We start from the raw sequence: 23,249 nt of genomic DNA, 5'->3' as shown, positions 1-23,249 counted from the left end.
CTGTTTGGAAAGATTTCATCCTCAGCGTGCTACAACAAGCCTCTTTGCTGATAACGACTCCATCCAGAAGTCAACCTTTGACATTTTCAAGATATATACAGATGATGTGAGTGCATCAAAGGTATTATATAATTCTGAATTGTTGGTCTGAATGTTAATAATGTTTTGCTCATCATAGTCAGCTTAACCCTTTATATATAGACTGGTAGCTGCCAACATACACAAGCAAAAGAAAACACCTTTGCTTTTCTGCCATACAATCCTCTTCTTCTTCCTAGCTCTTTCCCCCACTATGAGAACTCAAAACTCTCTATTCTTGTTTCTAACCTTTTTCATCATCCTAGGCTTGATTCGAGTCACCAGTTGCCGATATATCAGCCAAGCAACCAGTAAAGAAACAGATCAAAGATTGAGAGACAAGTATTCTCCTATGTTCTATAGTAGCTTCTCTGCCATCCATATCCTTGGGAAGCCTGCTGGCACCAAAAAATTCAGCTCAGTGCACGCCGTTTCACATCGACTTGTCCCTGATGGACCAAACCCACTTCATAATTGATTGGCTCCGGCTGTAACAAAATTTCGTTTCTGCTCCAGGATAATAGAGATACAGAACAAGACGTTTCTTTAATTATGATTTAGTATACTTCAATTGAGTCGAAGAGCATATATTAAGTGGTCTCATTAAGCTGTATGGTTATGTGGGGGCTTTCTTCCTTCTTGTACTTACATGTACTGAACAATTTTTAGGAACCAGTATAGGTTTTTTGTTGATTAGAGTTGTTAATTATTCTTTTGAACCAGGAAAGATAAAGGAGTCTTGAGTTTATGGAGAACTGCTGCAAGTTTCTCTAGGCCTTTTGAACAATTCCTCAATCTGATTCACTAAAGTTATGGACGTCATGTCACCCAATAACGCACAGATAAAAACAAATTCAATCTTCTCTGGGCGCCAACTTTCTTGACTCTTTTTAGATTAATTTTCCTTTCAATTCCTGGGTGCCTAACACGTTTCCTTGCATTCAACGAATTTGTCACCATGGCTTGATCCTTTGAAGAAAGCAGCTTAGGTGCTTTCGCAGACAGTGCAGTTGACTCGAAAGCACATCTATGATTCTGAGCCATTGCGGGAAATGTTGTTAGTTGGAACTTAGAAGACCGCTGAAACATAACTAAATGGAAACAAGTTGTATGGCACTAAGCATAAATCTCTTATCTTGGCAGTTTCTGAAGCTGTATCAATCTTTCAACTTCTTAATTTGGATTCAAGCTTTCATACATTTTAAAAACAAAAGTCTTTTCACGTAAAATCTAATTACTGTTCACAAGTATCAAATGGTTACAAAAAAAAAAAAAAACCTTATCAACAATGAGTCTAAATTCGAGACAGCAAAATATAAAATTTTGACTTTTTTTTAATAATTTCATACTTATAAAATTGGGTTTAATAATAAAACAGATTCAATCCTATGTTAATTCGAAAAAAGTCAAATATTTAATTTATCAAATTTAAAAATAATTATTTTTTCGTTATCATTCCATATAAGTGAGTTAAAATCTGATTGAGAATTCAATTTTTTGATCATTTGTCGCTTTTATTTACATTTTCAGTGTGAAACTTAGTCCACAAGTCTTTAGACATTCTTGAGTTTCCAATTGTTGATATATATATTTTTTTAATGTAATAAATTCAGGTTGAATCTTACTAAATCTCAATTGGATTGTGTGGGGGCAATCGAGTAATATACCGTCAGTAACTAGGACATTGATAGGTAAGCATTGGTAAGATCTCATCGGGTTGGCCCACAGTCTTTACTGCTCCGCAATGAAAGGAGTCCATTGGGCCGACGAGGCCCATCTCCAAAGACAAAGTAATAATTTATGCTAGCTGAAGTACGGAGACGTTACTCCCCTAGATAAAGTGATAAGAGTGGGAATTGGGAAAATACCACGCTCCCAAATCTATGTGGCAAATCGCGGAGAGATCATCCCATACTCCCAAACCACACGATAAAAATAGATCAAAGTGCCTTTTCAGCAGCCTTTTCAGTCCTGATTGGACACAAGTTGACCAATCCCATACTATTTTGTTCACCTGATCACATGCCTGCAATTGTGGACACTCCATTCAGTGCATTACCAGAGAGAATAGGAAAAAGGAAATAATTATAAATAAGTTGTATTTGACGACAAAAGGGACCAGTTTGGGTCCGAAAATTACAACCCAAACGAAGCGCATGTCACGTAATTTTTACACTTCACCGGTTCACATTGACTGCATTTCAAAAGTAAAAGAGAAGTGGGGAATATGCTGTTACTTGCTTGTTACTGTACAAACCCAGTGTAGAAGGGGGGACACGTTTAAGTTTATGTATCTCAAATTGAAGCACAGCAAGTTTGGCAACACGTGGTTTCTGAGGAATCCCTTTTGTCTGAAACACTCACTCCGTCCATTTTTGAGGCTTTTGACTCTCCTTCACAGGCACACAAACATAAAAGAGAAACACCCATTTTTTTTCTTTTTTTATTTCCCTTCTTCTTCTTCCCCTGGTAGCTGGCGAGTTGTTACCTGTGAGCTTGAGATTTGGGAAAAATGGAGGACCAGACAACTGATGACTGGCTACCCCCTGGCTGGAAAGTGGAGGTGAGACAGAGGAGGAATGGTAAAAAGGATAAGGTAAGTAAATTGGTTAAATCAGTTATCAAAAGCAAAACCCAGTTTCAGTATTCTGCTTTTTTGCAGCTGTCTTGTTTTATATCAAGGTTTTAGCTTTAGGATTGCAAGATCTTTGGTTTGTTATACCTAATTTTATTTCTTGGACTTAAATTTTGAGCTTCTTGCATCGCTGTTAGTAGTTACTAGTATCTTTTGTGTTATGAGGTTATTTCATGAGAAAGATAAGTATCTGTAAATTTCTTCCTGATTTTACTATTGTAACTGTTGTATTTAGCTCCTCCAATCTTTGTTGCGGTTTTTCAGTTTTCCCCCCTTTTTATGTCCCTAGGTTAGCTAAAGAGGTGATTTCCCATCCTGCTTGAGTGCTTGGAGACAGTAACAGCTACATTATGCTTTTGGTTTTGGAGGGTTGATGATGCAGTAATCATTGGTTAGTGTAGATGTTTAGTGGATGTTAACTTGGTTCATTTTTTAAGGAAACAAATGGTCCTGGATAACTTTCCTAAAGCTGTAGGTGGACTGTGAACTTCTTGAAATTATTGAAAATCAAATTTGTGGGAAATGAAGCTGTGGTTGTTTTGTTAGAAAATGAAATTATTTGAAAGAAAATGTGTTCAACATTGTCATATCAGTCACATAATATACTGGTTGTTAAATTGATATGCTGAAATAGTAGCTAGAGCCAAATTGAATTGCAAGAGCTTTTGAGAAGGAAAAAGCCGTAATTCAAGATCTTGGAGATACGGAGGTCATCTATAAAATGGGTCTAGCACCCTTATGCATTACGCATGCTTGATGGTAGATCTCCATTGACAATTCTAGCAATATATTTTCTTATTTTCTTGGCGGGGCCTTAAACAAATGGATTAGGACTGCATCGTCTTGTGAGGAACATTCTTATTAGAGTTCAAAAATGCATTTAACTGCCCTTTGTGCCATTTATCTTTGTCTTTATCTGAAGTGGATGCAATTTGCAAATGAAGAGGTTGCTTTTCTACCTTCTTCCTTTGTCTTACTTCTTGGAAAATAAAAGGAAATCAAATAATATCATATGCAAGTGAGGGGGAAGCACTTGTAGTTGTTATGCTTTTTTTTTTTTTCACTGATCTTCATTTATTGGTGGTTTCTTCAGTATGACACATTGCATCCGCTAGCACACATCAATACTCTTCTATGTATTCCAATCACTTGTAGCTGTTTATTTGTTTTGGCATAGCAGTACTTCTGAATCTCTTTTTGATTTCTGAATACTAGTTGAGAGTTATGGTGGATGCATCAAACAAATAAAACGTCTTATTGGCAACAACTCTGAATGCAAGATGATTCATACAAAGCTTACATGACATTTGGGCTTATTGCAGTGTTACTATGCACCCTGTGGTGAACTTAGATTCATTTCCAGGGCGGAGGTGTCTCGCTATCTAGACAAGTGTGGTTGTAAAACAGAAGAGAAGGAAAATGGCTCTGGCAAGCAATCTTCAAAAAATGTCTGCTGATGAAATCTACTTATTGCCTTTTGTTTATAACGTTATATGTATGTTGATTTCTCCAAGATTTGTTTACTAAAGAAGAAAATTTTTAATTGTTCAAGCAATCTAGGTTACAGTTGAGAAGGCTGCGGCAGAAGGGTTACCTCCAGGATGGATTAAGGAAATCAGGATAACAAAGAGGGCACATAGAGTCAGAAAAGATCCTGTAATAAAACTTTTTTCATACAGTTGTCTACAAGCTTTCTAAAGAATATTGACCAGTATTTTATTATGACCATCCTTGTTCAGTCATGTTCATGGATGTTGATTAGTCCTGATCTGTGATCTTATGGTTTTTTTTTTTTCTCTTTTTAAAGTTGATTGTTGCCATGGCTATTAGCTGCTGGTCACTGCTACTTTAATTGATATTTAATTTCTGCAGTTTTACACTGATCCTGTCAGTGGATATGTATTTCGTTCCATGAAGGATGCACTTCGCTATGTTGAAACTGGGGAGCTTGGAAAGCTTGCTTTCAAGCCTAAGGACAAAGGCAGCAATGATGAGGACTTGGAAGAAGATAATATCTGTGTATGTATAATCATGTTTGGATTCTCCAAGTTTCTATATTTTCATTTCTCAGTTAATTCTATATCGAACTTTACTTATCATTAAGTTATCTATCTTTTTAATCACCCTGGTTAGATTTATCAGTCAATTGGATTTGTTTATCAGCAGAACTGTCTTGCCTTTGGTCATTTTAACTATACTTTCGCTCCAAGTCTTTGGATGATGGACAATGGTATTGAAATGCACACTCTGGCTTTAAAAAAATTAGTATATGTGTAATTGATGCTACCTCCTGTGAACAGTTAATGATTTACATGTTGTCGGTCACACCCTGCTGAGGAGAATTGCAGTTAAAAATTTGTGAGACAAGTACTAGCATTCCATTCATAGACTATGTAGAGATCAATCTTATTACAGGCTTTCCTTTTGAAATTCTCTTGTTCCGGAACCATTGCCTTTGTCTTTCTGTTGATGATCAGATTATTCTATCAGTTTGTTTGTCTGGATTTATATGTATGTGTGTGTGTGTGTGTGTGTGTGTGTGTAATTTAGATACATTTTTGTTGATTTTTCTTTTTGATTTTTGTACATCTTTGGATGAATATGCTTGTACATATTTAGAGTCTAAGTTATATGATTCTGAGAAGTTATGATTCAGCAAGGTTTCTAAATCTTGAAATCACCTAGACTCCAAGTTGGTCCGCAACTACACCAGATGTGATTCCAAATCACAAGTTTTTCACAATTGAAGGGTTTTTTTTTTTTTTTTTTTTGCCTCTTAGACTGCCTATTTGCATTTGCTTCTCCTTCTTGTCAAACATTTCTGTTGAAGTAGTGGGGCTAATACTTCAAACAATTTCCAAATGGCCGATACATCAAACAATATCCAAATGGCCGATACATCAAACAATATCCAAATGGCTGACACGTTACAACGGAATGGACTAAAGTTTTTCATCAGATTAAATGCATCTGGTTAATCTTTATTTTTAGGGTTCTGCAGAAGTCCATGTATCCAAATTCTTGGTACCATCACATGATGCAATGATCAACCTCCAGAGTTGACATTTAATGTAGATATATATAAGTACTTCAAAGACTGAAATAAGCAAGCACTTCAAAGACTTGCCTTATTTATTGAACGGAGTTATCCCTAGATTAGTCCTTGAGGCAGCATTTGTATCTCTTTCATTCTCAAGAAATTCTTCTCGGGTTGAACTATATTATTCAAAACTTTGACCTTTTCTTGTTATTTTATTCCTCTGTCCCTTAGGAACCTGCCCATGTTGAGAGACAGAAGATAGATGTGAACGGAATAACTGATGAAACAGAGAGACAGAGTGCAGAACAGGTCTCAAATTTGAGCGGGATAACAAAGGAAGAAGAGATGCTTGCTTCTGCCAGTACTGGAGAACAGACATCCCTTTCTAAACATGCTACTAATCAGCATAAAGGTTTAAATTTGCAGTCCCTTGAAACTATGATTAATGTTATTTTTGTTCTTTCCTATTAATTCATCTTTTCTCTTCTTTCTTCGTTTTGCTTTACCTTTTATCTTATCATTTTTAGGGAGGGGGATCCAGAGTTCTTTGGTATTTTTCTAATGAGATATGACTCCGAACAAATTGATAAAGAACATTTGGTGAACATATAACTGAACAAGATATATGTTTAATGTTTGGTAATGGACTTTTTGATGCTGAAAAAGTTGGGGCGTTGGGTTACACTGATGCTTATATTGATGATATTGGATAGGGCAATGCATCTAATCCAATTTCTCTTGCATGCATCAGCTGGAGTAGGTGCTGAATTGAGCAGTTTGAAACTGTCAGAAGCTAAAGGCTCTGAACAAATAGGAGGAAAAGATTCTGAAGGTGTACATGCCTCAGGCAACGTAGTTGGAGTCCTTTTAGATAAACAGTCTAGTGAAAATGGGATGATAAAGGATGAAACTGAAAAAACCCAACAGGGAAGGGGCAAGACCAAGCTTAAAAAGGCATTTAATATTCCTCGACGAGCTTCAAAGCGACTTGCTGGAGTTGCACTTGATCCAACACCAGAACTAAAAACTGCTAGAGCTCGCCGATCTTCATTTAAGCAATTAAGTGAAGTAATACCAGATGCAGCTGAGAGTTCTTCCCCTGGTAGGTGTATCCATGGGGCCTCCAAACAGCCTGATCAACCCGAGTCTGCTCTGGAAACAAGCTGTGACCTGGACTCTCCTAAGAGTAAAGAGCTGATACTGGCACCGAATAACATGCTTTCTTCTGGGGAAATGTTGACAATGAATGGTCATGTTGGAAATTTAGAAACTGAGGCTGATGCAGATAATGGTGTTTTGCCTCTGGGGAATGCAGCTATTCCAGGAGTACATTCTGGAAAGGTTGAAAGTGATGTTAAAGCTAGTGAGGTGCCAGGATCCCTTGTTGATATGCCTCTTGCAGATTTATGGACAGATCCATGCATTGCATTTGCCATTCAAACTCTCACTGGAATACCCTGTGATAATCCAAAGATCTCTGAGTTGAACAGTAGTAAAGGTCCAGGTATTCTGGCTACTCCAGAAGTTCATGCTGAGAGGAAAGTAAATGGAAATGGCAGTGTTGAAAGACAAGGATGTGGTATGGATCTGCCTCTGGCAGACCCAGCTATTCCAAAAGAACATGCTGGAAAGGTTGAAATGGGCCACAAGACTGATGACAAGCCTGGGTCATCCCTTGATACGCCTTTGGCAGATATCTGGGCAGACCCTTGCATTGAGTTTGCAATAAAAACTCTCACGGGGGCAATTCCAGTTGAGTACGATCTGGAGAATCAGGATTACTTTCGGCGGCAACCGAGCTCTTCACTGACCCAATCCAGTAATCACTTGACCCTGCCAGATGTTGGTATAGATAACTTCTCCCAAACTGATTTCATATGCCAGCAATACGATGTTACAGAGAAGGCTATGTCTAAAGAACATGCTTTTATAAATCCTATATTTAATTATTCTCACCATCGCAGTGGAGAGAGGCCATGAATGCTGAAGGCTATCACCATTTTTGTATAGTTCAGGAAACTTGCTAGAAATTAGAAAAGACTACTAACCTTGTAACCCTTCTCTCTATGGTTCATTGTTTGGGTACACATAATTTTAGAATGAGGTTTGCCTCATTAAGCCCACTAGTTAGCTTGGCAGTGTGACACTCTGTGGAATTTGTAATCACATAACTGCTAATTGTAGTGCCGGCATCGTTTCCAATGTGCTGCTATGCTTTCTTGATCATTCATTTGTCCTTTTTGGTAGATTAATGATCTGTCATTCAATTCTATTGGTTTAGGTGGCTAATCTTGCTGAATCCAGGCGTATATCAGCAAGAGAAAAGGGAACGTAGCCAATGACTAATCTTCACTACGTGTTGTTTGGATGCTTAGGCAGCAATCAATCTTGATTCGATTTGAACCCGACTGTGTTTATTGTTTGAGTGCATATGTTAGAAACCTTTTTAAATCCACAGTAAACAAACCAAAATCATTAGAAGAAAACAAACAATAAGTTAAAACTTGACTTGAAACAACCTAATGTAATGTGATCCTCACACTAATATATATCCTTCCTTTGCCACCTTAATCGGCTTGTCAGATGCTTCTTGGGGCCCGACATTTATGAAAAATTAAACGACGCCGTTTAGTAGTAGAATCGGTGCCGACAGCAGACAAAACAGGTTCCTTTTTCATGTTTTTGCATCTACCAACTTCCATAAAAACCCGCGACTGCTTGCCGCCAATTCCCCAACCCCAAATATCAAATTGAAACTCGTCCAAGTAAATGTTCCCCATTTTTCTTGTACAGTGAGAAATCCGATGATTCCAGATCATTTTTACTGCTAGTAGTTTGTTCCATTAACTCATCGCCGCCGTGTTGCAGATAAAAGTGAAACGAGAATGCAGATCCAGGTAAAGTGTAGCTGCGGAGCAGAGAACTGCCCTGAATGGGCAATAATCGAATTGCAAGGCGTGGTTGAAGTGCAGCCTTCCTTCCAGGATTCTCTCCAAAACCTCACAATCGGACAGCTTTGCCGTCCTTCTTCCCAGGTTCTTTTCTGTTTTTACTTCAGATTATCGCAGCAATACTGATAATTAAAAATCCCATTAACAAGATCGGAAATTCCTTCATGTTAAATAAACCTGCAGGAGAGTTACACTTTCACGGTTGGGTACCATGAGTTAACAGGGTCAAAAGTGGCCCTCAAGAAGCCCATGTTGGTGCTCAAGAAAATCAAGTGCATGGATGGGGACCAAAGTGATGAGGCTACTTCGTCTAGGGTGGAGCTCGATGTTGTTGGAGTTATTCGCCACAAGATTTTGTTCAAGAACAGGCCTAAGGCCCTGATTTCCGGTATGCTATTTGAACGCTTTCATTTTAAACTTTGTCTAAACATTTCGAAATGTATTTAGCTTTTCACTCTTTGTAATTGATAGGTGGAAACCAAAAACCAAGAAAGATCATAGATAACTTAATCAAGCATGGACTTTTTTACACATCGGGTTTCCTTTCAACATTTGATGGCAGCTTCTTCTGCTTTGCAGTGTAAAGAAAGTTGGAGAAATGCCCTCCTTGATTGAATGATGTATTTTTAAGGAATGGTGAAGCTCTGTAATCTCGAATATAATATTAATCAATCATCAATTATGCTTGTTTTTTCTCCCTAGCTTAACATTTAAAGCTTTAAGAAGACATCTATTCATTCATCTTAGGAGGATAAGTTTTGATCTTTCGGATACAAAAAAAAGAAAAAAAAGAAAAATTGTTTTAAGACAGTTTTTGGTGCTTGTGTGTGTACTGTATTCTTCTGCTGGTCTTTAGTATACATGTCCTTACTCCTGATAACTTTGCTGTACCTTACGCAGGGAAATTCCCTCGACAGAAGTCTAACATCTCCTCCCCTCCCTTCCCTTTGTTTGCTGTTTTTTTTAACAGGACCACAGCCCATTGTTAAGGAAAAGGCTAATGCTGCAGGTGCTGCTGTGCAAAAGCCATCCATATGAAATCCATGGACGGTTTTTTGGACAATCAGAGTGTCTGGTTATTCGAGTCAAATTATGTCCTTGCTGCTTGCTTCTATGTTCTGCAATGCTGTCTTTTGCCCCTTGTCTTGTTGGATGTGATTTTCTTGTTTGGAGTTTGGTTCGACAAAGGCAAAATAAGGTGTTTCCAAATCTAAATGAAGCTTAAAATGGAAATTGTTCCAATTTATTCTCCCAAGAGTTTTGTGAGAGAGAAAGGACAGTGCTATTGCCAGGAGAATAGTTTGTTCTTCGGAGTTGGTTAACAATTAGCGTAGGCCTCATCATTGATTAGTTCCTTAGTGTTGCTCCATGATTTTCTAGGTTCGTACTCGATATCTTTGTGCTTTGGCATCTCAACAACTTTCTTCTCTCCACAACGTGCTCTCTATTCACTCCCTACTGCATGCAAAACCACTTGAACAGGAAGCCATTTGGATAGCTGGATACCAAGAAGGAACGCTGGTCTGTAATTTATAAGAACTCCTTTCCAATTGAACTTTTTTCTCATACAAAATTGCGTCTTTTACAATTGGTATGAATGAGAAGCCATTTCAATGGCGACAGCTTGCAGCGCATTAGTACTTATCTGAATTTCACACATCAAAACAATAAAAAAAGCATACTTGGCAGGTGGTGGAAAAAATTGATTAACCTTTTAATCAATATAAAATCTCTTGTGAGCCCTGATTTTTTTACAGAAACTACAAAAGCAGGGCAAAGCAACTGAAACTTGGTATCATTCCCTCTAATCTCTAGGTAGGACCAGTTACACCTGCTCGAATTCTCAACGTTTCAGTTCGCTTGCTTCTCTCCATTACCTCCACCAACCACTCCACACCTTCTTTAATCCCCATCCTGCAGTAAAAAACACTGTAATGTTTATATCTTTTCTAAATTTAAGGTGAATTGGATAGTTATGATGACCGTTCAAGACTCCATATACAAACTGAGGGTCAAAGATACATATTGATCGTAAAGTTCCTACTGCATCCATGCATACAAATGGAGCTCAAACTTCAAGAAACAATTTTAATGAATAAACTTACCCATCAAAAGCAGAAACAGCCTCAAACATGTAAACCCTTTCATCCAATTTTTTTAGATCTAGATATCGGGCAAGTTCTTCAGCTGATACAGCTTCAGAGAGATCCTGCATAGCACAAGTGTTAAAATAGTGACAACAGACCACTCAAATTCAAAAGAGATGGAAGAAAATCTTGACTGTTTCTCATAAGAATAAAAGGAAAGCAGATATAACAGTTACTAAGGTCAAGAATTTTCCATTTTGTGGAACACCTTTTCGTCTACCCCCTCTATTCTAAATGCTGAATAAAATTCATTCAGGCTGCCATGAATCCAGATGTTTCAAAGTCCAAAAAGCATAAAAATGCCACAAATAAGGTGCTAAATGCAGAAATAAAAAAGAATGATATAAGGAGAGATATATGATATGCAGTAGGGATTTCTCACAAAAGCTTTAAAGAAAAAGGGAAGAATTTCCATTGTCAACTTTTAATATAAATAACTAAACTTTTGGGGATTTGGGATTAGGACTAAGGGTACCTGCTTGTTTGCTAATATCAGGAGAGGGGCTCCCTTCAGATCCTCATGTCTAAGAACTTTCTCTGGATATAAAATAGAAGGAATTAGTAAGTCATTGCATTGCCATCACAAAACCTCACAAGTTATAAAACTATACCCTGGCACTATAATGGCATAAGCTCCATATCATTAAGCAATTTGACATTACTTACCAAGTGCAGATTTTGAGTCTTCAAAACGTGAAGGGCAAGCAGCATCAATTACGAATATCACAGCATGTGCCTCTTCATAGTATTTCTCCCAAATTGAGCGAAGACCAGGCTGGGAAAGATAGGAAAAAAAAATATTTGCATCACATGTTGAACTTGCTTTGAATGTATGTTTTGTGCATGACATAAACTATTAGCAACAAACATTGCAACCGCATATTAACAATTTATCTCCCTTATGTACATTCCAATATTAGTGGACCAAAGTGCTTTGAGAATTTCTATTAAAAATACATTGCAGCCACATTAGTGAATAAACTGAAAGCTTTGGATTGGACAAAACTCAGAAGTAGCATTCAAAAAGCATGAGTTATATTTGCATTCAAATCATCATAGTAAATAATTAATGAAATATCTATTGTGTTGTATGTTCATTCCACTTACCTGGCCACCCAGGTCCCAGAACACAAGTTTTGTATTTGACACTTCAATCCGACCAATATTAAGCCCCACAGTTGGAACAATTCGATCAGGTGGTAGGCCTTCCAAGTTTGAGTATACAGACTTCAACTTCTCCAACAAAGTCTGATTCACAAATAACAAAATTGATCAGTGCTGAAACTTTCAACAGTTATTAATTATCTGCGGGGGATGAATAGAAGATTAATTTTGAAACCCAAGAAATAAGTTTAGAGACTACTGTTTTTCCAGCCTTGTCGATTCCAAGAATGAGTACATGAAACTCTGTCTGACTAAATAGGTACTTCCAAAGTCCATAAAAGAGTGAGAACATCTCTGTCTAGTTTACTGTTATCAATTATCTGTTTCTTCTAGCCTTCAAATTTAAAAATAACTCTCTCTTATTGTCATCATTTACAGTCCCGACTCCTGACAATAGAAGTGAGTCAGCACTACAAGGCAAACAAGAAACACTAATTTAAAGATCAAAGAGAGCTGAATCAAATACAAATAATTCAGTCCAGTCAAGTTCTCTAATAATTGTTCATAGTCATAGCAACATCTCTCATAATCTAAGTTAGTAATAAGCCTCCAAAACATTTCAGAAGCGCATTATTCAGCAAATTATCTGCAATAAAACAACATTTACTTCTTTTACAGCTCCTACTACTTTCTGAGATTCGACTAACATTAAACATTCACTGTTTCCTCCCAAAAAATTAAGGTGCCAAATCTAATCTAATTATCAATTAAGATGCATCATAAACTATGAATTAATCTCTTCAAAGATTTAGACTTTAATTTTGAAAGGAAATCAAAATGAAAATTGACAATAACGATGAACGACTAGATCCAATTGAGCAGTCAAAAAGATAAGGCTGAGATCTCATCTCAAATAACAAAAACACAAAAAAAAAAAAAAAAAACTAATGAATTCAGTACAGAAGAAGCATTAAAAAATAGGGGAAAATTAGCAGTTTCTCAAAACTAAAAAAGCGTGATAAAAATCCATAACAAGAACAGCCAGATCAAGAGTGAAAAGAGTTGTCACATATTTGGGCAAAAACAAAGAAGAACGAAAAGCTTAGATCCAACAAAAGACACAGTAAACAAATAAAATTTGCTCGAATTATGAGAAATGAACCTTACTTTTGATAGAATTAATTGCAGGATTTTGGCTACTCCTGCCGTTAAGCCGTGTAAAGAACAAGAGCTGCCGCTTATAATTTTGCAACGAAATTTTCTCTCTGTTTTCTTCCAATTCTTTTTTTGTCCCTCGGTTCCTCAACATTCATATTCCAGCGTTGCCCTTGGGCCCAAATCGCTTACGTGGCAAGATTTACGAGAATCGTTAAAACTTAAAGACACTGACGACAACGTAAAAGTAAAAATAATCGGAAGGTGGCGGTAACTACATTGCAGCAGGATTCAACCGGTAATTGGAAATAGACAAGGGCACAATTGGAAAAAAGAAATAATAAAAAGTCAAGGAATTACACTTAAAAATGAGAAAAATAAAAGCCCCTTCCCCCGAAGATAGAAAGGAACGTTTTCGCGGAACTTTGGTAAGTCAAGAGGAGCGATCGAAAGGTACAAATCTCTCACGAATTCCTCCTTCTGTTTTCCATGTGCTTATAATTCGTTCAATGAAAAGCGAAAGAAATGGAAAAGCTTTGTTTTTGGATTATTAATGATTGTTGGAGTTAATTTGGACGTTCCAAAGTTCAAACTTTTTGTGTACTTATTTATGCATTTTCTCAACAACCAATCTGAGCTTCATAGGCTGATCCTTCGCTTGAATTAATGGATTGATTTAGTTAGTTCTACATATTTGATTCAGTGGATTGTTGTGTTCTTTTTATTCTGGGATTTCGCCCTGTCTGATTTTAGGTTTAATTACTTGCATGTAATTGTACTTTATAGCTATAATTTTGTTGTGATAAGGGTTTTTCAGTTTGTTAGTTGTGTCATATGCTCTTATTGGTCCCTTTTTTCCCTTGACTCATTGAATACTTAACTGGCTTAGAAGTGTTCCATTTTGCATGTTGATATATTCTGTCTGTTCTTGTTATTATCATGTTGGATTGTAAGAGCGGTAGACCTCTAATCAATGAACTTATTAGGGTTTACATTCAGGAATTAAGAATTTTCTGTGACTCAATGAAGCTAGGTAGAGTTGCTGAAGAATGTAGCCCTAGGATAATGAAATTTTTTGCTGCAAGTAGTTCTCCTGATGAAGCAGCTGTTGGAGATTTTTTAGTTTATTTCAGGATAAATCTCTATAATTTCTTCATGTCATGGCCACTATCAGCTTTTTCTAATATTAGGTTTGACAAGTTCTTCTAAGCAGTTTGACTATTTATGCTTTTGTAACAATTTGGTTTTATAGCCTCTGCTCTTTGCTAGTACTTAATTTCTCAATTTGTATTGTTATCTACTCTGAATCATTGTTTTCCTTTCAACTCATTATGGCAGGATTTGTCCTTGGCCTGTTAGGCTTTACATAAATAACAGCCAAGGCAAGCCTGCTTATAGCATAAATCAGTTGTATGACCCTGTATTGATTATCTGTGTTACAGTTTATATTCTTCATTTTCCATATATTAAAGTTTAAACAACTGATTATAATAATGTTTCAGTGCATCAAATTGATTTGAAGCTTGCTGTTGGCACTCAGGAGAAAGCGAGTTTTTCCAGATGAAGTAATTCCTAATGTCTTCCATATTCTTTTCTTTTCTTTCCTTTTTCTTTTTCTTTTGGAAGTAGATGAGATGGGATGTAGGGTTGTTTGGTGGTCAACCTGTATGCATGTATAATGTTTTTTTTATTATTCATGATAGCATGCAATAAGAAGTTATTGCTATATTTGAAGCATTTCTTGCATTTCTAAACAACCTCAATGTCTTCAGCTGCAATTCTGAGCCTGCATTCTCCCTATTTAGGTTTCAGTGAAGTAGTTCTAGATGTGGCTTTCTTTAGTATATTGACCAACAAAGAACGGATTGCTCAAATTACTAAATATTTCATAAGGTACTTCTACATTTTAGAAAGGACTTAAAAGTATCTGTTAATGGTTTGATACAACCGTAGGTGAGCCTTTTGTGCCAGAAAAAATGAGGGCAAATGTGCATGTTTGAGTTATTTATATGTTGTGCCAAGTGACAATGCCTTATGTAGATTTAACACTTTAATGGGGAAGGACATAGTGAACTCATCTAGAAATCAGCCTCAATATTTTTTATCAATGTATTGATTTAGGCTATGGCTGGAGTTTGAATCCAGGTTCTTGACTCAAGTAGTCAAGTATTAGCTTTTTTATAGTATATTCTCATTTTGCATTATATTTGTTCTTTTTTCGGCTTCCATTTTTATTTTAATATAGTTTGCTACTGACGAAAGAATTTTAGTTTTATATAGTTACCTTCTTTTGTTGTGCTTTGGATCTAATAATTCTTTGTTGGGGTAACAGTAGGCGTGTAAGATGGGATGAGGCAAATCTGGGGGAAATTGAAGCAAATAAACCTGTAAGGCAGAAGATAACTGAACCCAAGACGCCATACCACCCCATGATTGAAGATGATGGTATGTTCATTCACATAGTGTTTTTCCTTTTGCAGAAGCCTATTGTTTTATGTGTGAATATATGTGTGCATATTAGAGAATGGCGTTGCTCTATTTTTGCTTTGCAACATTCTGAAATTACATTTGCTTTAGTGGTTTCTCATCCTTAAAGGTTGGTTACAGCCTTTTCACTTAATTTCTTCTTTTGGTAAGAGCTTTATTTTGAAAATTGGATAACATTTCTCACCTTATAGTCTGGATCTTGGTTGTAGGGTCTTTGTCCCCTGTGAGACGTAGTTTCAACGATTGCATAGGTGATGCTATGGATGCAGAGAAATTACGCTCTGCTTTGAATGATGTGGCTTCCTCGAGTAGAAAAACAACTGGGAGATCTGGTGGCTGGACATCTTCTGAGGATGAGGCTGATCCCATGGATCAGGAAGAAGGTGGTTTTTTTTACTTGCTTTTAAGTTGTCCTTTTCACAACCCATATTTGAAAAATGTTTTACTTTCAGCATTTCTAATGTCTGCTTTATCTTTCATGCGAATTAAAGTGAGGACAAAAAATATTGTTAGTTGCTTGAGAACAGACTTAGATGTGAATGGATAAGGTTTGCTTGTAGACAGCCTTTTGATGGTTAAAACCCTTGCTTTTTCTAGTGAAATTTATCATCACAAGAACATATTAATTTTTTCTTTTTGGGAGGAAGGGTGGGAGGTTGATTGTTGAACAGTCATGATTTACCTGTTGTTGTGTCATTACAACGTTATAGCTTCTAAACTTCTGCTTTCACTAAGAGCTAGGAATTTTCCATCATTTTCTTGTGCCATTTTCTCTTGGTTCCAATCATCTGTATGATTCTCTTGGTGTTCTCTAATGCTTTTTATATTATTGAGAAAGTAATCAGAAATAGTAGTGACATGTCTTAAAAATCATACATGACCCTATTCTAAAACAGTGATGAAGGTTGAACACCTCTCATTAGCCTCCACCTTCCCATACTATCTTACCTCTTTTAGGTCATCACTTGTTTACAATTTACTGTGTTGTGTTCAAACTGTGGTTGATGGTTCTAGTCTATTCCACTTTTGTCAGATTCTGAAACAGACCGGAGTGGTATGAGTTTTAAGGAACACAGAAAAGCACACTATGATGAGTTTTTGAAGGTAAAGGAACTCCGACGTAAGGGCTCTTTCCTTGACGATGAAGATGATGATGTGGAGGGTGATTCATCTTCATCATTAAGCTCTGGTGTCAAAGATATAGACATAGAGGAGGGTACTTCAACTTTGCCTCAAAAGTCTTCTGCACGTCCAGCAAACGGAGTGTAGAAGTCATCAGACCAATCTGAGACCTAAAGCTGACTCTTTTGACTTTCATTTGTGGTAATTTGGTGCAAGAAAAGAACAATACTTTAGTTTCTGTATTTTTCCATATTTGAGTTCACACGTACATAAGAGTTTCCCGAATTTGACATGTTTGTGTGAATCTCGCGGCACCTCAACGTTTGGTCTTTAACAAATAAGCAAAATGGCAAGGTACTGCGACTTTGTTGTGCACCCTGATTCACATACTTCGAGTTATGTTGTCGCTACTAAACACCTTGCCAGGGCTTTAAAAACTGTTCGAAATAGGAATTTGCCATTATGCTGATGAAGGACAAGCAATCTGTTTGATGATTTATTCTGCACATAAGTTTCAATTAAGACGGGGCCAACTCAACGTGAAATTTGAGTATTATCATATTTTACGTGAAATTGGATTGACGAAGAAAATTTCCATCTGAGGTAACGAAAGTTTGTATGGTTAAAACTTGGGCAGTCCTTGCTGTCTCTCAATTCGTTGCAACCGGACGCTTATCCAAAGCATCTTCGCTCCACGTGTCCTGTCTCTTCTATGGGGTACTACAAATTAAACGGGTCATGGGCCAAGCGGCAACATATCCAGTGAGGGTCTAAACCTTAGCACTGAAGAACGCAGAAACTGTGCTTCCAATGGACACCGGTAACACTCCAATGGCAAGCCTAGCCTCACAAATATGCGATCATATTGCCTCCATCTTCTCCAAACCCACTGCCCACCCAGCTGTCTTAGACCTAATGGTAGCAGAGTTGACCTCCATAGCGTCCCAAAAGGGTCGCGTCTTTCTCTATGGAGTAGGCCGAGAAGGTCTAATGCTAAAGGCCCTGTGCATGCGCCTGGCTCATCTGGGTCTGTCTGCCCACTCGGTCTTCGACATGACCACTCCCCCCATCACCTCCAAAGACCTTCTCATAGCCTCAGCTGGCCCTGGAGGATTCTCCACCGTCGATGCCATATGCTCGGTGGCACGATCCCATGGTGGTAGAGTGTTGCTGCTGACTGCCCAGCCTGAGACAGGATCCAGTGTGAAGCATGCTAACGTAGTGGCTTATGTACCAGCACAGACAATGGCCGATGATAAGGAGGATGGGCGTGGGGAGAAATCAAGGACGTTGCTGCCTATGGGGAGTGTTTACGAGGGGGCCATGTTCGTGTTGTTTGAGATGGTGGTGTACAAGTTGGGTGAGGCTTTGGGAGAGAGTCCTGAAGCCATCCGAGGTCGTCATACCAATCTTGAGTGACTCAAAGTCTGGTAGGGAGGTACCTTATCTGTATTTCCAACCTTTTCCGCGTTTGTATGCTTAAGTCTAAAAAATTGAAAAATGGTTGTGGTGGGTAGCTATAGTTCTTTTTTAAGTCCATGTCCTTGTTGATGGATTTTTGTTATATGTCCATGTTGTTGTTTTTCATTTTCTTTTGTTTTTTTTTAAGGATAAATCCATTGAAAGAATGACCATATTAATTAATAGTTTTACACCTTGCCTAGTCAATCAAGATTATTCCAACTTGCTTTCGTGCATTGTTGTGGAGTCCAACTTAGTAGTTATAACATAACGTCCGTTAATTATAATAGAAAAAATCTGCCGGTATACCATCCATTAATGAATAAAACTAAGGTCGTCAATGAATATTGAATATTATCTCAAGTTAATAGTTTTGTTGTTATAAAATTTTAATAAGCGAATTGTCTACTCTTTATGGGTATGGTTGGTAGTGGAACTCTGTATTTGGATGATGTCTCAGCTTTCTGACCGTCCACAATCATACCAAGGAAGTCTGTCCCCACTCAACAATTTCTGTTTCATGTGAGGTTTTTGGATATTTAAGTCTAGTATCTTATCTTGATCTTTTTTTAATAAAAAAGTCTACTATGTTTTTCTTTGATTCTTCAAACAAACTCATTCTAGGGAGGAGAAAAAAAAGCCTCTGACAACTAGGTCATGTCTGGAAATTCTATAGTAGGTGGCAAGAGTAAGATATGCCTACCAGCAAACTTCTTGACCCTTCATCACACATCTCAAATTCTTAACCCCCAATATTATATCTCTTCTCAAGGCCATGAACATTTATAGTAGTTGTTAACAGTAGAATTAGATATCAATGTTTCTGAAGCTACTGAAATTCATGCTATCATCAACAATCCTGAGTCTAACAAAAAGCTTAGTAAACATATTGGTTGGTGCTGTCCTAAGAGCATTTTCTTTTTCTGGTTAAGACATTCGTAGGTGTCTCATCCTCATGAAAACCTGGGAAAGCAGAGATTATTCGGAGTACTTGTGCTGAGCTTTGGGGATTCTGAAGCTCTAAATTTAGCCTTATTAGAAAGAAACATTATACTTTGCCAATTTCACCGAGGAACTTGGACTCTGAGGTTGTGGTGACTCTACGAGGAAAGGGTGTGGTTTTATCCCTTGAGCACAATCATCTGTTATTCCTAAGCTTTCCCTCAAGCTATCCGATAGAGATACCAAAAATACCAAATGCATCAGAGCCTGTTGTATGCGTATTGTGTTAAACTTAATCTGTTTGTTGATTATGCAGGGGTCTTGTGCCCCTGCCTTCTGTTAACACATTCTGAGGCAGTTTGATACTGTCAAACTTAAAGCCAAAAAAAAGATAAACAAAAACTACTCCAAGTTTGCTGCAAAACAAAGGTAAGGTTATAATTTATTAGACTTGGCATGTATCTCGTCATGGAAGAAATAGGAACAGAGAAACTCTTTATTTGCAATATACTTTTCATTGACATCTTTATTCATGCTTAACAGAAATCTGAACGCTTTTACTCTAGGGACCCTTGTTCTTCGGCGAAGATGAAAGAGGAGGGATACTTTGTTCATTCTTAAAGAAATTTTCAGGATCAACCATGGTCTTTACATGTACCAATCTGTTGAAGTTATTCTTAAAATATTTCAAACCCCAAATGCTAGCTTGCGCATAACTTGTGTAGCCGACGTTATTGGTTCCAATATCTAGATCTCTGTAATTAAAATATGCTTCTCGCGGAGATTTTGAAACATAAGTGGTCATATAACTGTAAAGTCTCCTGATCCAACTTATGTACTTTTGAGATTCTGCATTTTCTTCTTTTGACCATGCCACAAGGTACGAGGCTTGGTACAAGTTGCCAGCTCTATGCGGATATGGAAGTGCAGCCTCTGGAATTTCATCCATTTTCCCTCCAAAAGCTACCATCATCATAAAAGCGATTTCTGCCTCTTTCTCAAAAAACTTTTCCCATATCCCCTCCAATCCACTTTCAGGAATTGGTTCCTTCACGTAGTCAGATTTTGCTTTGAAAGTTTGTTTTGGGAGAGCATTCCTGTCAAGCAAAATATCCAGACGTTCTCTTGAAACTCCACCAAAGTAGAGAACTGACTCAACCCAACTCATTTCAATGCAGTCTTGTTTTACTAATCCGAGCTCAGGAAACCTGTCTTGTATCAATGGAATTAGCTCATCAATCCCACCAAGATACAAGGCTTTGAAAGCAGCTTGAATTGTTTTCTTCCCTACTTGACTGGAATTTACCTTCGTTATCGTGACATCCGTGAATAGATCATCAGGAAGCTTGTGACCAATGTGTTGCCAACGATGAAGAATTTTGGTTGCGTTTTGTTCTAAGGTCTTGTTGACTGTGAAAACAGTCACAACTTGTGGGACGGGAACTAACTTTACCTTCCAAGCGAGAACAACTCCGAAGGTATTTCCTCCACCTCCTCGAATGGCCCAAAATAAATCCTCACCCATGGATTTTCGGTCCAGAATTCTTCCATTAACATCAATTAAGTGAGCATCAATTACATGATCAGCAGCAAGTCCATATTTCCGCATCAATATGCCATAACCTCCCCCACTAAAATGCCCACCAACACCGATAGTGTGACAAACACCGGCTGGGAAGGCAAGAGTTTTACTTTTTTCAACAATTCTGTAATATAATTCACCAATAGTCGCACCAGATTCAACCCATGCAACTTTATTTTTGGTGTCAACCTCAATCGATCTAAAATTAACCAGATCAAGAATGATAAATGGAACTTCAGAAACATAAGAAAGACCTTCAAAATCATGACCACCACTTCGAATTCTAATTTCGAGCTTGTGTGTTTTTGAACAATAAATTGTTGTTTGGATATGGGATGTTTGCAGTGGGGTTACAATGACAAAGGGTTTAGGGGTAGCCGATGTGGAGACCCTAAGATTTTGAATAGAAACATCTAAAATAGGTAAATATGAGGAATTACTTTGTGTGAAAATGACCTTAGAAATAGAAGCAGAGTCTGCTGAATGAAGAGAAAGGCAATGAAGGAAATCGTCATGAGAATCAGCTAAAGTTGCCCCAGACAATGAGAAGAGAACAACTAAAAGAACTGGAAGCATTGAGATGCGAGGAGCCCCCATTTCTTGAGCTGGTTGTTTGCATAGGAATGTGTTAAGAGTAACCTTTATTTATAGCATCCATGGGAAACCTTGGTCGGGTCAAGACACAAAAATGTGTGAAACTTAAAGGTCTAATGAATAGCAATTTGCTTAGCAGCCTCTTCTTTGACCATTTAGCACTCAAAAAATGGAGCAGAATCATAAATTAATTAAATTGTTGTCATCCAGTGAAGGTAATGCTACGTTATTTGTTTTTATTTGCATAACTATATCTTTGTGGATTTATCCTTCACCAAACGTCGATTAATATATGTTTTTAATGATAAAAAAGGTTTTTTAAATCTTCCGTATGCCACCTGGTTGATTGGTTGGTTTGGAAGAAAGGTCGCATTCTACTGACCTGTCTTAATGGACCCTAGTAATCTGAATTCTACACATATCGTAATACTATCGAATGGCATATATTGTTCTTTAATTTTAAAATTATTTTAATTTAGAGTCTTTAACTAAGTAATTAACGTTCAGAAAAAAATTAACTCAGGAATAACCATTCCCATAGTATAATTTGCGGTTCACTAGTAAAAACGATATAGCTAGATTGCCAATGAAGGAACAAGCTTGATTTTATTTAGGAAAAAAAAGGAGGTGTGTAAATTGTAAGATACATATACAGTGAAATCATTTTAGATTAACAATCATAAATTATAAGATGCTGCTTAATTGCTTAAAGGGTAGTTTTTTTTTTCTTTTTTTGTTAGATTTAAATAATTGTTTAAAGGGTAGTTTCTCTTTTGAGAGTGATTATGATCTTTATTCGTGTACGAGTTACGTGTTCTTCTTATTTCTTTTTACTTATCTCTCACATAAATATAACATTTTTCACATAATATCTTGAGATTATTTTATTTTTGCATCAAATTTTGAGTTTTACTTCAATTCTTAAAAAGTAATTGCGTTAAATTTTTAATTAATTTTTTTATAAAAAATAATAAAAAACTTTTTTTAATATTTTTTAGTTGTTTATTTAATTAAAAAAAAAAAACTAAACATCTTTTGAGTTTCTTTTATGATTTTTCTCACTTTCTATAGATCTCCTCACTTTCTTATTGTCAAATACAAAGTTTTAACCACCCAGTACCAGTAGCCAACAGCCTTCTAATTCCCAAACCATTTTGCTGCCTTTGAAAATCCATTCAATTATTGTGTTTCTCACAAGAGTCCGATGGGAATGCTTGTGTCAGTTTTTATGGTGGCATTGAGGCAAAATGGAAGGAGTGGGAAATTCGTGTCAGGGATAAGAGCTTTCCAAAATAATTATGGTTTGGAAAGCCATGTTGAGCGGAGTTTTCACTCAATGCCACCAACCTAAACACGTAACTCAATCACCCCGGAGTAAATTATCTATATCTCTCAAACCAGGATATTGCTCTCCTCTCCATTTTACTTATCGTAACTTACTTCAACTTGTTTCAGAAATTCAAAACTTGGTTATTCATTATTTTATTATCATTAAAAAAACTCAAAAAAAAAAAAGAATTATATCTTTAAAATATTACATGAGAAAATGTCATTTTACAAAAGATTTATGTAAAATTTATTTTTAAAAAAATGATGATTTTCTTTTCACAATGTTAATTATATTCTAATTAATATCTGAAATAAGTTTTATTTTAACTACTTATGTATAAGACGGTTTCCCAACTATATTTTTCACATTTGGCCTACCTGCAATTAAAATTGAATTATTGTAACAATTAGCTCGCAAGTGAGAGATACGTGACCTGCAGCAACAAACTATCATACACCTCCCTAAAAAAAAATTATACATATGCTATTTATTTACCAATTCTTCAATTGAACATTATTTTGTGAGCCATTGACCCTAAACTCTCTTAACCAATTCCTCATGTCTTACTTTCTGTGTTGGGGTGTCATTTTCTTTTCGGTTTATACTAATCAATCAAAGCCT

General features: G+C 36.8%; 4 protein-coding genes and 1 pseudogene across 17 annotated transcripts; 3 read left to right on the top strand and 2 right to left on the bottom strand.

Moving 5' to 3' along the window:
- Nucleotides 1–2,364: 2,364 nt before the first annotated feature.
- Nucleotides 2,365–10,052, top strand: LOC18605543 (chromosome transmission fidelity-like protein). Its single transcript, XM_007038597.3, has 9 exons — nt 2,365–2,674; nt 4,036–4,161; nt 4,274–4,369; nt 4,586–4,732; nt 5,985–6,165; nt 6,505–7,599; nt 8,622–8,788; nt 8,888–9,092; nt 9,675–10,052. The coding sequence occupies exons 1-9, from the start codon at nt 2,591–2,593 to the stop codon at nt 9,740–9,742; spliced, it is 2,169 nt and encodes a 722-aa protein (XP_007038659.3). The 5' UTR covers nt 2,365–2,590; the 3' UTR covers nt 9,743–10,052.
- A 342-nt stretch (nt 10,053–10,394) lies between these two features.
- Nucleotides 10,395–13,267, bottom strand: GB1 (GTP-binding protein 1). 2 transcript variants are annotated; one of them, XM_007038593.3, is made up of 7 exons: nt 13,123–13,267; nt 12,215–12,402; nt 11,959–12,099; nt 11,518–11,626; nt 11,327–11,388; nt 10,810–10,913; nt 10,395–10,618 (listed from the first exon to the last, which is right to left on the bottom strand). In XM_007038593.3, exons 2-7 carry the CDS (start codon nt 12,305–12,307, stop codon nt 10,516–10,518), a joined length of 612 nt encoding a protein of 203 aa, XP_007038655.1. In that variant the 5' UTR covers nt 12,308–12,402; nt 13,123–13,267; the 3' UTR covers nt 10,395–10,515. The 2 variants fall into 2 exon arrangements, with proteins under 2 accessions (XP_007038655.1, XP_007038654.1); XM_007038592.3 differs by having other exon boundaries at nt 12,215–12,425; nt 13,123–13,256.
- Nucleotides 13,268–13,480: 213 nt separating this feature from the next.
- On the top strand, nt 13,481–17,094 carry I-2 (phosphoprotein phosphatase inhibitor). 3 transcript variants are annotated; one of them, XM_018117579.2, is made up of 5 exons: nt 13,481–13,563; nt 14,613–14,675; nt 15,446–15,555; nt 15,807–15,980; nt 16,631–17,094. In XM_018117579.2, exons 2-5 carry the CDS (start codon nt 14,671–14,673, stop codon nt 16,864–16,866), a joined length of 525 nt encoding a protein of 174 aa, XP_017973068.1. In that variant the 5' UTR covers nt 13,481–13,563; nt 14,613–14,670; the 3' UTR covers nt 16,867–17,094. The 3 variants fall into 3 exon arrangements, with proteins under 3 accessions (XP_017973068.1, XP_007038652.2, XP_088660427.1); XM_007038590.3 differs by having other exon boundaries at nt 15,443–15,555; XM_088804301.1 differs by lacking the exon at nt 13,481–13,563 and adding an exon at nt 14,470–14,492 and having other exon boundaries at nt 15,443–15,555.
- Nucleotides 17,095–17,236: 142 nt separating this feature from the next.
- LOC18605539 (Sugar isomerase (SIS) family protein) lies at nt 17,237–19,952 on the top strand. Of its 11 annotated transcripts, none has more exons than XR_016025175.1 (4): nt 17,237–18,149; nt 19,113–19,293; nt 19,439–19,551; nt 19,666–19,952. XR_016025175.1 is itself a non-coding variant. In XM_018117572.2 (2 exons), exon 1 carries the CDS (start codon nt 17,530–17,532, stop codon nt 18,136–18,138), a length of 609 nt encoding a protein of 202 aa, XP_017973061.2. In that variant the 5' UTR covers nt 17,237–17,529; the 3' UTR covers nt 18,139–18,149; nt 19,689–19,952. The 11 variants fall into 11 exon arrangements, 5 of the variants coding, with proteins under 5 accessions (XP_017973061.2, XP_017973062.2, XP_007038649.3 ...); XR_016025173.1 differs by having other exon boundaries at nt 17,237–18,157; XR_016025176.1 differs by lacking the exon at nt 19,113–19,293 and having other exon boundaries at nt 19,689–19,952.
- LOC18605538 (tetrahydroberberine oxidase pseudogene) lies at nt 19,592–21,333 on the bottom strand (annotated as a pseudogene).
- Between the last annotated feature and the right edge of the window lie 1,916 nt (nt 21,334–23,249).

The sequence above is a fragment of the Theobroma cacao genome, chromosome 3 (assembly GCF_053813885.1).
Source record: "Theobroma cacao isolate CCN51 chromosome 3, ASM5381388v1, whole genome shotgun sequence".
NCBI classification, from domain to species: domain Eukaryota; kingdom Viridiplantae; phylum Streptophyta; class Magnoliopsida; order Malvales; family Malvaceae; genus Theobroma; species Theobroma cacao.
The sequence above is the reverse complement of the archived record's forward strand: the minus strand, read 5'-3'. Positions and strand labels throughout refer to the sequence as shown.